General features: G+C 48.2%; 1 protein-coding gene across 3 annotated transcripts in view; it reads right to left on the bottom strand.

Moving 5' to 3' along the window:
* The window catches only part of TTC28 (tetratricopeptide repeat domain 28), a 110,934-nt gene that overhangs the window by 5,808 nt on the left and 92,231 nt on the right, over positions 1-12,895 (bottom strand). For 2 of the 3 annotated variants that reach the window (XM_071572379.1, XM_071572382.1), the window contains 9 exons: positions 10,445-10,589; positions 9,116-9,295; positions 7,324-8,044; positions 5,537-5,661; positions 4,259-4,490; positions 3,766-3,842; positions 1,715-1,738; positions 783-912; positions 164-271 (listed from right to left, as the gene is read on the bottom strand). In XM_071572379.1, the coding sequence (XP_071428480.1) occupies positions 164-271; positions 783-912; positions 1,715-1,738; positions 3,766-3,842; positions 4,259-4,490; positions 5,537-5,661; positions 7,324-8,044; positions 9,116-9,295; positions 10,445-10,589 (1,742 nt within the window). The remainder of the gene's footprint in view (positions 1-163; positions 272-782; positions 913-1,714; positions 1,739-3,765; positions 3,843-4,258; positions 4,491-5,536; positions 5,662-7,323; positions 8,045-9,115; positions 9,296-10,444; positions 10,590-12,895) is intronic. The other variant, XM_071572380.1, reaches the window with a different exon arrangement.

Here is a 12,895-nt window from a genome sequence, read left to right on the forward strand (position 1 = left end):
TACAAAAATAACGTTTGCTCCAGCGACTGGATGACATTTGGCCTGTGTGACACGTGTGTGATGTGTGACCTCTGCAAAGCTGTGAGTGCGAGGTTTCAGCAGAAGCCATTCTGCTCCAATCATCAGATGACACAAAAGCAAAAACTACTGTAAGCAGCTTTACCAAAAAGTGCCAGCAAGGATTGTAGAGCAAAGTGCATAGTCCTCCTGGTAGCTTGTTTCCCAGTTTTCAGAATTACCTCTTCTTGGCCAACTTCACAAAGGTCAAAACCTGTAGTGGGACATGGAGCAGAAAATCACAGCTCACAGAAAGACCCTCTGTTACAAGTAAGAGCGATCTCATTTAAAACAAAGACAGAACAGAGGTATGAGACCCTGCAGCACCCTTGGAAGAACAAATTCACCTTTCCTGTGCAGTTTGTTGTGTGTATTACTGTTTAGCACATCTTCTCCAGGTGTTGGGAGCTTTATTGCGCTGGACTGGGAACACATTCATAAAATAAATCACTCCTGTCAATAGTTCTTTAGCTGCAGATCATATGAAGTTGTTGGAGAATTATACACCAAACACTTCTCAGGGGACAGTGTCCCACATACCCGACCATTTGCCATTAATTCCAGGTTTTCTCACAGAAATGGAGCTGAAGAGCACAAACCTTGGAATTTGGCAAATGCAGACTGGGCTGCAGGAGGCAGACAAATGTGAAGCTGTGAGTCTTGTCCCTGCTCCAAGACCCACATGAGATACCAGCAGCGGGTTTAGAAAAGAAGTGTTTTCCTACCTAGAGCTGCCAGAAACTCATGACAGCCAGGCAGCCTCCAGAGCTGGACACTGATGGAGACCTGGATTGGTGCAGAGGAGAAATCTTGCTCCTTCTCGCCTGCCTGAAGTTGAACCAGGACTTGATGCAGCTGAAGACAGCAATACAGACATTAGCCATTCTTTATGAGTCACATCATGCTTTTCTGACCGTCACAGCAATGCTCTTTCCCTGGACACCCTTTCCCTGGACACCCAATTCAGCTGCTGCTCCTGAACAGAGCAGTGAGATGGGAAGGTCTGGGCAGAAGGACAGTTCAGGGACAGGAACATTGAACAGACTGAAACAGCAGCAAAGGCAGGGACTGACCAGGGATGAGGGCTGGGGGGTGGCCAGTGGAAACTGAGCAAGAAGGAAGCACAACAGGAACATCTGTGAAGTGAAAGAAAAGGAAAGAGATGCTCTGGGGCTGCTCATAGAAATATAATAAAGCCCATTCCATGACTGAGCCATACTCCTTATGCAAATCCCAAGAAACTCATTAATTGGGTAGAACAAGTTATATGAAACCATGAAGACTTTCCTAATACCTCCATGGCCTCCAGGAAAGAAGTTTCTCAACTGTGCCCAAGGGACAGGAGTAGTGAGCTTGAGAAAAAATGTGCTTATGAAGATCTGACACAAATTAAGATGCCAGGATCCCATGTAATTCACCAACACAGCCAGGGCAGCAAGGATGGAAAGGCATTTATCAGGGATCAGCTAACCTCAGGACCACCCATCTCTGACAACCCACAAAAGTGTACACAGGCCTGTTTCCACAGTAGCTCTGTGGAGCAGATCTGAGGCCTGAGGAGCGGGTACAGACACTTGGCAGCACAGGGAATGGGTCTGCAGTGACCCTGGCACTTCACCCGGCACCGCAGTGTCACCCCCGTGCACGTCATACTCACCATTCCCACCACATTTTTAACAGCCTTCAGGCAGCAGGCAACAAGACAGGAAAAGAGGAGAAAAGAAAGAACATGGGTTACACCGTGTTACAAAGTGCCTGTGCTGGGGAACCCTGCAGGGACACATGTGCAGTCCATGTGTGAACCAGCACCCTGCCTGCAAGACACTCCATCCACAGAAAGAAGGAAGTAATGGGAATGGCCTGCACTGTGAGTCCAACAGCGTGGGAACAGGCTGCTGGAATCTGGGAGTGCCCAGCTCATGACAGCTCAGACACTTAGCAGGCAGACACTCAGGCCAACCCACACTCTGGCAGGAGGCTGAACATAAAACAGCCTTTCTCTTGTTTCCTCTGCGATACAGTACTGGCATTCAGTGCAGTCAGCAATCCCTAACTTTTCCTTGCACATGCAGTAGTACTGAAGTTCTCTCTTTTGTGGCTCCTGCCTTCTCTTCTGCACTCAAAACAAGCCTGCTCTGTCCAGTGCAGCAGCTCAGGCTCCGACCTTGCTGCTTCACTAACGCCAGGAGCACCTGCTCCCCTGTGATTCTGGTCACCCACTCAAGGAGCAGCACCTGCTGATTGAACTGTCCAGCATCTGCTTCTGTCTAGACCAGGCAGAGCCCCAGCTGCTCACCTCATCAACAGTGGAGAGGCAAGACAGGAAAAAAACAGTAACCACAAAGGAAGGGAGAGCTGAGCTCAAACCCCTGATATGTAACGGGGGACACTTTTGTGCAAAAGGAATTCTGCCAGGGCTTTAGGCTATGGAAGAACATTTGCAAACCCAGTGAAGTATCTCTGCCAGTATTTACTGCATGGGGCAGCAAGAAAAGGGTGTGTCTTTTGATAGTCATGTACAGCCAGCTGAATGTTTGTCCTTGAGTGCTCTAATTATGAGGCAGGGCAACAGTTAAGAAGGTACCTCATGAACACTGTAAGACATTCTGAGCCACAGGAATGCTGTCCTCTCCTCCTCACAGCCCTCAGACCTGGACTCCCTTGGTCAGCCATGAGGGAGATGACCCTGCAGTTAACCACAGACATTCTGGGCACTTATGAGAGCCCAGGCAAGAGGCAAAACACCACTAAACAGGCCATTGGAAATGTCTGATGCACTGCTCCATATCCTAACAGGGTCCTAACAGAAACCCCTTCCTGGGAGCAGACTCATTCTAGCAAGCTCCAGAGCTGCTCACTGGGAAACAGCAAAGCTGAGGCTCATCTGGCATTTTTTGCAGACTCCATGTGACTGAAGGGCAGCCTGGACACCACACAGAGCCAATCCCAGTCCCCACCACAGTACTGCCTTGGAATGCTTCTACACGGAGAAAAAGTGGGGAAAGACAGTGAGATACAGGCCCATTCCCTGTGTGAGTGTATCCATGTACTAAAGCAGGCAAATGATGATGAGAAACCTTGTAACAGGAGCACTCAGGACAAGTAAGAACCATGGAATGGAAAGCAGCCAAGCTGGTGCCACAGAGAAAGGTCAGATTAGACTAGGCATGCTCCAGAGACTGGGGAGAGGGAGGAGTGTGAAGGAGGTTGGGAGGAGCAGGGAAAAGTCCCATCACCACAGGTAGCACTGCCCTTCTCCTAAGGGCTAGGAATTCTTTCCACAGAGCTGTGAGCACGCACAGGAACGCACAGGCTTAGTGATTTTTCTGACAGACCTTGCATTGTCCAAAGTCAGCCATGCATTGGGACTTTGGTCTTTGTCCAGTGTATTTACCAGACAACATGGGCCATAGACAGGATGGCCAAACAGCAATTAGTGGTCTGCCACTCAGTTCCACTCACAGCAGGGATCGTGTTTTCACTTGTCACTGAACAGGCCACGCGGCCCAGTGACAGACCTGCGTTTTTTCCTTCTGGGCACACACTTTCATTCACACAAACTGGCAAGTTCAGAATTTCAACCCTCAAGTCTCCTAGCAAGCTCTTGGTTGATAAACCAGGATATCAACCATTCAGCACATTTCTGAATTTACTGACCTGGGAAGAACCATTTGGAATCTGGTACTGAAGGAAAACCTCCCAACTCACCCTGTTGATAAGCTGCTCTCCTGTTTCTGAAGCAGTGATAAGTTTACAAAGTGCCTGAAGTGCAGGGTTAGGCAAACCTGAAAAACATCAGCAGAAATGTCTGTATCTGTTTCTTGACTGTGAGAAATGCAACAAACCTGAACAGAACACACATTTGGCTAATTCCTAAAGCCTCTCCCCCACATCACTGGACAGTTCTGGAAGCAGCAGCAACTTCCAGAAAGAAAAAGGTCTTCCCACTTGGCATTTGATGACATGTTTTCTGACTGAAATCCAGGAAAAAGGAATAGTTACATCATGCTTACTCGACCCAGCAGTAAATGATTCTCAACTGTGACAAAATTTTCAGTAAACATTTACTTTTAGAACTTCTTCCCAGTTCAGTACATTGATGACATTGATGTAAAAGATCCCTGTTTTACAGACTGGCATCACAGAAAGGTGGGAAAGGCTAATGTCTGCATGGCCAGGGCCCACAGCTGCCTCCTCTCACCTAGGAGGGACTGGATAGTGGTGCTGCACTGCTGCAGCCTGTCCCCGGGGTCTGAGGTTGGGAAAAACACTGCTGCTGGGAGGCCGCTGGCCGGCGGGTCCAGCCGAAATCCCACTGCTGTGAGGAGAGCCTGCCAGCCTGGAATGCCACCAACTTTATTCTCCACGCTTTGCTGGGAGGTGTACATGGAGTTGTGCTGCCCGTTCTGGATTCGCTGCAGTGATTTCTCCACCTGTGGGGAAAATACACCATGAGCTTATTGTTACTGACCTCTTCTTCTTACACAGAGAAAAGGCTGAGAGACAGCGAATCCAAGGTTGATCCTGGCTTGTCTCACACTTTAGTGCCTTGAAAACAGGGGGTCCAGTAGTTCAGCATTCACAGCTGTAACATCAGAGTAATGAGCGTCAACATTCTCTGGGGTGCTGAGAACAATAATGCCACAAGAAACAAAGTGCCAGTTTGTTTGGGATAGTTTCCTGTAAGCCTGGCAGTGGCACTGTTCCCCAAAGGATGACTCATTAGGGGTCTCAGCCTGCTCATTACCAGACAAGTCTGCATCTACATGGCAAACAGGAAAGATTGAGATGAGTGTCCACAAACCCCAGCACCTGGGAAGACCAGCACTATTCACAGGTTTCCATCATTCTGTGGATACTTCACACTCCTGTGGGACCACAGATGACACATTGGAAAGAAAAGTATTAAAAGTCATGAGTGATCATTCCAGCCACCTGGCACTTGGCTTCAGTCCCGCTGTTCCCCAGGACAGGCTGGTGGCACAGATGGGGACAGAAGGGCCCCTTCCAAATATGCAGAGACATCAGTGATTGTGCTCTGTTTCCATGACTGCCATGTTCATAGCTATTTCCTTGTACAAACAATTAACCATAATGATTACCTCTTTTTTAAAGCACAGACCCAATTCAACAGCTAATGCAAAGCAGATGGGTCTGGGGAGTATTTTGTCAAAATACAATGCAAGATTTTGCTTACTTTGCCTCTTTTTGCTCTGGACACTTTCTTAGGTGTTCCAGTCTTTCCACACTGACCCAGAGTTTCACAAGAGGTGTCATGGCAGGAGAGAGGGGGTGGAGGAGTATGTGTGTATACATATATATATATTTATATACATATACATTCAAAGGGGAGTGGCTGCACATCAGGATGCTGTTCCTGTTTGCAGCCCCATGACCAGAGGTGAGGGTGTCTCAGGACCAGATGGGCTGCTGGGCCCCTCACAGTGCCTGCAGGCTGGCAGTGCTTCCCTTCCCTTACCAGATGAAGCAGGACACGCAGAGCATCCCGGGCTCTTTCAGGGTGTTGCAGGATCTCAATCAGGGCCTGTCCTACCAACGAAGAGGGGCTGTTCAGCTTCATATCACTCCCAATAAGCATGAAGCCTGCAGGATTCATAATAAGAGACAGTCAATCTCCCTTTTTTATGGAAAATGTCCAAACCAGACACAGATGTCCTCTGCCCTTGGAGCAGTGAATGATGGTTCACTGCACCCTGCACAGGGACATTCTTTTCCCAGAGCAGCTGTCCACTCCCTGCCCAGTTCTACAGACTGAACTATCAGAAAGCTTCTAGGTGCTTCTTATTGTCCTCTGCTATTAAATCAATAGTGTCTCCCTGTTCAAGCAAGCAGAAAACCACCGGATTGCAGCTAAACTTGTCCAGGCGTGCTCCAGGTCTCCTCTACAGCCATGGAAATCAACAGATGCCAACAGCACTCACAGAACAGAACTTGGAGAGCTTTCCCTGTCCCAGCCAGACACCTGTCCTGGCTCACACACCATTCCATGCTAGACTTCCTAAAGGACAGCATGAGGAGCTCTACCTGCCCCTTCTCATTCCTGCAGCGAGGAAGTGGCTGGTCCTGGCTCTGGTGCTCCGTCCAAGACTGAGCTTCAAGAGTCACAGTGGAAGTCGGGACTGTGAGTGATGAACTCGCATAGTAGCATGGAAAGGGGAGTACTGAGACAGCCTGAGCAGCTGAAAGCCTCTGTTTAGGGGCAATGCCATCTGGACCATGTCCACACATTCTGTTTTGCCTAGGAAGTGGTCACTTCTGGGGTATTTTACTGCTCCTTTCTTTTGAGACATCTTGAAAATCTTGGAAGGAGAATAAAACCCCAAACAAACTGTGGACTGTAACCTGAACTCAGCTCCCATCTGGTGCTGCCTGAACCACATCCTCATGCTGGACTCAACGTGCCTGAAATCACTGTCAGCCTGACTCATTTTAACAAGCTCTAGCAAGCTTCCAGCTTCTCCAGCCAGGTGCCGTTCATGCCACAGCCATGTTCATCACAGCTAAAAACATGGTTCTGCATGTGCAAAAATCCATTTGGGGAATGCATGCAGCTATCAAAAACCAGGCCTTGCAGCAGGAAAAAAAATTAGGTTATCTGCACACAGCCCCGCAACAGCACTGCTGAAGTCCAAGACTTTGTCAATTCCAAATCTCAACACACAGATCTAATTGAGAGGGAGCAAGCACCAGCACTGCATAAGGAGCCGACACTGCTGAGACATTTACAGTGAAAGCAAGGGAAACCTTTGTCCTAAAAGGACCAAAGGAAAAAGTCCTACAAGGTTTATGTCACAGAAATCACAGCTACTGGTTGTTGCTGCAGCTTCAAGCAGTACTACTCCTGCCTCTAGTGTGTCACTAAGTTTTCCATGAAAAACTCCTGTATGTGTGCTCCAGCTGACTCCACCCCAGGGACACAAGAAATGTGACCCTGGAGATTTCAAACATGGAGATTGAATCATTGTATTGCACTTTATTTCTTTCCAGTCATGAAGCACACTTCACCTCACAACTGCTTTCAATTATATCAAATTTATACCCATGCACAGTACACAGTGAGATGCCAACATGTCCCATGGCAGTGACAGCTGAATCGGGGTCTGATACTCAGGGGCTGAATTCTGGGAGAGCACAGGGCACACACTGCTCCCAACTACCTGCCAGCACTGCTTCTTGCTTAGCTCAATCAGCTTGGCAGCTCCTTAGAAACCCTGACTGGTTTGTCCAAAGGAAGACTGTTCCTACCTGCCCAGTTGGCTGGGTGGGAGAACTGCTTGCTGCTCTGCACAGTTTTCATCGCTTCTCCAAGGGCGGCACTGGCTTTCATGCCGTTTAAGAGAGAGGAATAGAAGGCATGCACGAACATTTTAGAAGCAGCCACAGGAACAGGCCAGAGTGACACGAGGACACACTGAGCCCCAGCTGCCAGGAATGCTCTTGTCAAGCCAATAACTCCATCAGAGGTGACTTTGCTGCTGGACTCTTGGTAAGAGCCAAGAACCACTAGCTTGACAGGAAGCCGCAGATCCAGGACATCAGCTGCTGTAAGCAGGAACTCCTGAAGAGGAGGGCAGTCTGAGATGCTTTCCACATCACTGGCATCATCCTGCATCTGAAGAGATTCTGGGATTGTGTAGGGGTTCCCAAAAGAACTCTTGCTGCTAGCTGGATTGCTGTCACTGTTGGGTGTCAGGACCAAAGCAGCCAACTTCCAGGAGACGTGGGTTGCAAAATGCACACATTCTGCCTGAGTGAGGGCACTCATGACCCTCTCTTTTGTTGATGCACTGCCAACTAAGGGCTGGCAGCCAAGTAACTCAGATACCATATATGCTTCCTCTTCTGCAGAGGGCATAGGTCCCCACAGCCACCTGTCCATAACTGCTGAAGGAAGCTTAGGATTTCCTATGACAGCTGCCATTGAGGTAGAACTGGAGTAAGCTGGAGTAGTCTTCCTCACATGGGACTACACAGAGAAAAAGAAAACAGGGTTCAAAGATCTGGTATTTATGGTGCTGGTAATAAAATATTCTGTCCCTTTGTCTCTAAACAAAAGCCCAGTTCTCCTAATTACAAGGAAGATTTTGTGTTGCTTTAGTTTCTTCTGTTTAACTATTTCAAGGTACACCTCCATTTGAGTCTGGTCAGGACTTCTATCCCCACATCTTGGGTGAACAGATAGGTAAGAACAGAAAGCAACAGACAGCCCAGGTCCCTTTGAGGGCTGCAGCAGAGCTAAAAGCATATGGAAGATCCCAGCTTCCCACGTTATGGGAACACTACCTGTAATCACTCACTAAGTGGTTCCTCACACCTGTATTTCCAGGGTCAGTGTCACCATTGCCAGCAGCAGGTACTGCATCAAGCTGATACTGAACGGAACAGCAGTAATGCTGTCAAGGTTCAGACCCTTTTGCTGTTCCACTAACTGTGTTTAACCCAGGGCAAGCCAAAACGTGCAGCAGAACACTGGCCAGCAAGAGCACATGTGACTTGGGGCATTCTCCCAGAGACCCAGGTCTTAGAAATGCTGCTGCCAAACCTCAGCATGAAGGCACTTCTGCAAGATACATCTGTGGTATTTGCTTTGCCTCACAGCTTCAGTATCCCAAGACATTAGTGGCCTTCCCCACTCAGAATGCTAAAGTGGAGGTGACCATACCAGTAATGTGAAGGACAGTCAGCTTGGCAAGCAAACTCAGCATAGATCACAGACTCCTACAGCTCTGCAGTCTGCCACATAGTTCCACACCCTGCACATGTGATCCTTTGGAGGAAGAAATCAAAATGATCCAATTCCCTTGTCCTTCCTGACATGCCTGGGGCAGTGATTTTGTGCTGCAGGAACTACATCAGATCCTACTTCAGAGCTGTGGTGCTCAGCATGCTCCTCAGCCCCTGCACTTCAGCAGCCTGTTTGAGGTTTCTGTTCTTGTGTCTGGCACAGCAGGACACAGCTGCTGCTTTCTGGGCATCTACAGGACCCTGCAGCCACAGAAGAGGCTCTGTGAGAGAGGTTTCATAAGCAATGTCAGACCTTGGCGCTGGGATTCAGCGACTGGATGGATGGCACTGCGATGAGACTGAAGCGCTCGTAGAGGTACTCGTTGGATGAACTGCCCTTCAGGAGAGCAAAAGGAATGAGGTACAGTTCTCCCTCCAGAACCAGGACCAGCTGACGGTGGCGGCCAACAGGCCCACTGGAATGCATCAAACCCTGCAATGAAAGGAGAGAGAATCAGTCTGGCCCTTTCACTCCACCAGTGCCCCCACCTGCACTTTCCAAGCATCAGGCCTTAGTCTGACGCCACAGTGGGTTTGGAAACACCCACATCAGACCCACGCTCTGTGTGACAGTTGACCATACCCATGAAGCTGTGCCTCACCAGTGCCACAGACGAGCAAACCCAAGTGCACTGACCCACAGGCTCTGGGTCATCATCCTGGGCCCAGCCCATGTGGGCCCAAGCCTCACCATGGCCCCACAGGTCCTTCCACTCCAGCCTGAAACTTTGACTAACCCCAACCATCCACGTCTTGTCAGTATTATCATCACCTTAACCTTTGTCAGAGAATATTCTTTTTGATACTGAGTTTGAAAATAGCCATCTCCTCTAAAGAACAAACAACCTGCAGACAGATTGTGTCCATGGTCTGCACTTCCAAACACTTGACATCATCATCAACAACCCAGAGACACCAAAAGATGTAAACAGAAAGCATCTTATGGATGGAGAAGTGAAGCAGAAGACTAGTCAATAGGAAACCCACAGCTGGGCACAAAAAGTGGCAACTGCCCCTGGTCCCATGTAACTGTGGAATTTCACTCTTATTTATCTAGTGTATCATAAAAATAGTTAGTTATCACCCCAGGAAAGAGTAACTTCAAAGCACCGAAATCTGCTCCAGCTTAAACACTTGCAGCCCACAAAAAAAAAAGTCTAAAGGAATAATCCTGCTAAGAAATTTGCTTTCTTTTTGCAATTCTACACCTTTAAGCAAGAACAGCAGCCACAGTTTGGCCCAGCAAACCATTAATGTGAGGATGAAACTTTTAGCACACTTGGATAAGATCTAGTCCTCAACTTGCATTGTTTTGGAGATAACCAGTTGAAAGAGTGTCCTTTTATTTCTGTCTGGACTGCATGACTTTCCCAAAGGCAAGCTAACTTTGGAATGCTCGCTGAAGAATGGAGACAAGGATCTGGTATGCAGGACTAGATCCTTGTCTCTTGATGGTGGTCACTAAGGTCCTTTCTAACTCTGACTGTTCTGTGAAAACCACCACGCTTCAGGTACCACACCAAGCTGTCTAGTCTTGCTTTCCCACACTGAGAGGATTTCGATGTCTATGCCAAAGGCTTACTCCTTCCATGGGTCCTATCAGTAAGTCGTAGAGCGCACGGAGTGGGGGTTTGGTGAAGGAAGTCTGCTTCCTTGGAAGTGATGATGTTCCATCCTTAACAGGAGACACGGTACTGCTGAACAGACTGGTCATGCTCTGGCAGCTCCTGTGGGCAAAAGCCAAGGGAGAGGTTAGCTGCAGGAATCTGAGCTCCACTGTGGGCTGCCCTGACTTCTAACAGTGACATCAGCAGGCTCTGTCATCCAGGGTACTCTGCTCTCTAGGATGCTTCATGGAAAGGCTTTAGTCTCTCATTCAGCTTCACACCACAACAAATAGTGATATTAATGACAGGATGAACCAGCTACAGACAGCCTATGACAGTGCTATGGAGTTTCTCTACACACTCCAGTGCCTGAAGCGCTGTTTCCAGTTTTTCCTTCACACACAGCAGCAGCTGATCCACTGACAACTGACCAGTCTCAGCAGGATTTGCACGAACTAACCTAGTGTGATAACAAAGGAAATATGACAACAGGCAAACAAGACACCAAGATTCTGCCTGCACTTTTGCCAACTGCTCTGAACAGCTTCACGTCAGTGGAGGGATGCTGATCTGGTGCCTGTTCCCAACATACCTGCAAAGCTCTGCATGTACTCTCCTGGCATCAGCAGCCACAAGTTACTGCCCTGCTGAGGAAATGATGTTGCCCCATTCTGGACTCACTAATCCAGCAGCTGTGCTCCCCAGAAAAGTTATTCTTGGCTTGGGACCACAAGCAACTATTTTATGTGGAAAGGGTAACTTTCCAGAAAGTTTTAGCAGGTAGGCCTCAAAGGAAAGGCAGGGAGGGAAAAAGGACATTGAACACCAATGGCAGTGCAAGGTCTGAAGTGTAACCACAGTCACCGCTGGGGCTACCCAGCAATGAACACAACTATCTCAAACATAAAAGGCCACCCATGAGACAACACATGCCCTGCTGTCCTCAAAGTGTCAAATGCATTCAAAAGGTTAGATGAAATCCCAGTCCAGATCACCTCTGACGTTCCTGCACAAAGAAAGCATCCCTTGGTCTCTATGAAGCTCTTTCTCCTCTTGGATACCTTCCAATGCTGTGGGCCTTTGCCAAACCATGCAATAGAGAAGCAGCTCTAGTGCCCTAATTCTTGACCAAACTTAGATGCTTGATTAGGACACCGGTCTCAGTGTCCTTTCTTTAAACATTTACACTGATGAAATGTCTTGACTCTCTTCCTTACTTTTACCTCTTTGCCCAGATTGATTCTTGGCTATTAACAGAGAAAAAAAAATAAAAGCAGAAAGCATTTGCACATTCAGGAAATTAAAAAAAACCCTCAGCATCCAACAACTATGTTAACCAATGAGATAAATGAATAGCTGTGTATTTGCTATAGGCAGATACATATACACACAATTCAGGTACAGTATCTCCTCAGACTACCAGATTAAGCCAATAGGGAAGAAAAGACAAGAAGAACAAAAATACTGCACTCCAGTTTACTGCTTCTTCCACTGACATGTCAGAGGCCTAGCCATACATGACATGTATACCCTGACATGCACAGCACACAGACTCACGAAATTGCCTTTCCCCCTGTCTCTTTCTCTTAGCAGCTGCTGCAACCAGCCTCCTGACCCAATTCACATCATACCTAAAATCTACAGTTCTCTGAAGAAAAAAATGCTCTTACCACCCACTAACAAGAAATTTCCATCTTATGGGCACACAGGAGTCATTTCAAAATGTCAACAGAATTCTGGTGTTTGACTGCCCATGCTCTCTGACCCAGAGATTCCAGTGACAGGACAAGTCTGCTGCTGCTGCTTAGAGATGCTGGAAACTTGCCTGGGTACTTGTGCAGCACAGGACCAGCATGGGCTCACAGTGTCTGCTCCCCTTGGACACTTCTGCCCATCTCACTGCAGCGTCTGAACAAGCACACATGCTTGGCTGGGCTGAGCTTTATGAAGCACAGATTTTAAGATCAGATCAGGAAACAAAACCTGTGCAGGGGTACCCCAGTGCTTCCCAGGGCCCTGACCCCCCGAGCAGCTTGGTGATAGCAGGCAGCACTCGCCAGCCCCCACCCACGGTAAGCCATTGTCACACACTCCTTCATTGCAGGAAATAGAGGGTAGAGCGCTACTGCATCTTAGTTTCCCAGCCAGGCAGCTCTAGATTTATTCCTTCCCCACTCAGATTGCTTTTCATGAGGACAAAACCAAGGGAGCACCATAAATCTCTCACCTCTCCTGCCTGGGTATGTGCGTATACAAAGAGCGAGCGAATTTCATAGGGGAGGATGGACAGATCTTTTGTGGCAGGCAGAGCCAACCAGGAGCACTGGCCACCATCTCCTTCAAAAGCAGCCAAAAAAGGCTCTTCAGGTGGCTTGCCAGGTATGTGAGCCCAGGTCCTTTTAATGTCAGAAGAGGGAAATTTTGGA

This window comes from Pithys albifrons, chromosome 17, assembly GCF_047495875.1.
Source record: "Pithys albifrons albifrons isolate INPA30051 chromosome 17, PitAlb_v1, whole genome shotgun sequence".
Lineage (NCBI taxonomy): Eukaryota > Metazoa > Chordata > Aves > Passeriformes > Thamnophilidae > Pithys > Pithys albifrons.